Source organism: Phaethon lepturus, unplaced genomic scaffold (assembly GCF_000687285.1).
Source record: "Phaethon lepturus isolate BGI_N335 unplaced genomic scaffold, ASM68728v1 scaffold22664, whole genome shotgun sequence".
Classification (NCBI taxonomy): Eukaryota; Metazoa; Chordata; class Aves; order Phaethontiformes; family Phaethontidae; genus Phaethon; species Phaethon lepturus.
The window spans coordinates 363-1,762 of record NW_010537291.1 but is presented as its reverse complement, the minus strand read 5'-3'; the positions used below and the strand labels follow the sequence as shown (position 1 = coordinate 1,762).

The window sequence follows — 1,400 nt, the reverse complement described above, 5'->3', positions numbered from 1 at the left end:
TCTTCCAAGGGGTCTCCTTGTCTGCTCCTCGCCGGAATTTTAGCTCTGCTTTTAAAATAATAGTGGTAGTAATAATGACAATAATAATAACGATGGTGATAATAATAACAACAACAATAATAATAACAACAACAACAATAGCAATAGGAAATGACAGGGAGAAAAATATTTCCCACCTGGAGGGCAGTGCAGGCTACAGCTCGGCAGTAATGCCCGCGGGAGGGGGCTGCGTTTTTGGGGTGTCAGACAGGCATCTGCTGGCAGCAGGTCGGGGTGCTTGGTCAACAGCAGCAATGTTTTGCAGCATGCCCAAGTCAGGTTTCTTGCTAGAGAGCAGAAAATAAAAAACAACTCTTCCAGAACTCATTCATCTCTTCTTCCCAACTCCACCTCCTTTGGTTTTGTTTTTTTTTGTTTTTTTTTTTTTTTAATTCACATCGAGTATATTTAATCAGTGCCAGAAACTGTGCAAGTCTCTGTTTGGGCTTTGGATCCACCAAAAATAGTGACAAATTCAAGCTGGGCTTGGTTTCAGCTTCTGGGAGTGCCTCTATCAGACACCTCGCGGCAGGGCATATGCATCCCCGACTTGTGTGCCTGTGCCCGCCTGCGAGGGGAAATGAGATTTTTGTCAGGATTTTACTTGGTGTGTCTGGGGCTGGGGGCGGGGGGGACACTTAGGGCAGAAGAAATCGGTGACAAGCCAGTTGATTGGGGATGGGACTGTGCCATGCAGGTTCAGATGAGGCTTCTGTCCAAAACAGGACAGTGATCACAGAACCACAGAATCACAGAATATTGATGATGTGATGCAGCTGGGGGCACTGAAGCATCTGGGAGGAGGCAGAGAAGCCACCTTGGGACGCGGTGAAGGGTGACGATGAGAAGCCACTTCTTTGAATTGATTCCTCCCTCTTTCTCTGCCTTCTCCTCCCCATTTTTTTCGGTGCCTCCAGCCGGGATGAGGCTCCCGGACGCAGGGCACACTGGCTGTGTCCCCACTGGGCTGCTTAGCAAGCCCTGCTGCAAGGTGATGATCTCCCCCGTTAGCTCTGTGTCCCTTGCACCTCTGTAACGAGAGCTTGGCTTCAGCTTCCCGCGTTTGGTTTTTTTTTCCCTTTTTTTTTTTTTATTTTTTATTTTTTGTTTTATCTCTTCCAGATGCCTCCCCATCCACCTCCGAGCAGCGATACCTCTTCGACATCTCCAGCCTGCCCGAGACGGAGGAGGTGACAGGCGCGGAGCTGCGGATTCTGCGTGCTCTCCCTGAAAACCGGAGCTTGGCCCTGTCTCCCGAAGGCACCTTCCACCACCTCCTCCTCTCCACCTGCCCAAGCCGGGATGGCGAGGAGCCCCAGCTGCTGGACTCCAGCGCTGCAGAACTTTTGGACATGGGCTGC

At 50.6% G+C, this 1,400-nt stretch overlaps 1 protein-coding gene across 1 annotated transcript in view; it reads left to right on the top strand.

Moving 5' to 3' along the window:
• LOC104620283 (growth/differentiation factor 7-like) overlaps positions 1-1,400 on the top strand; it is a gene marked incomplete at its 3' end in the record, with an annotated part of 2,795 nt that overhangs the window by 1,038 nt on the left and 357 nt on the right. Inside the window, exon 2 of the mRNA XM_010286456.1 lies at positions 1,162-1,376. Coding sequence (XP_010284758.1) covers positions 1,162-1,376 — 215 coding nt within the window. The remainder of the gene's footprint in view (positions 1-1,161; positions 1,377-1,400) is intronic.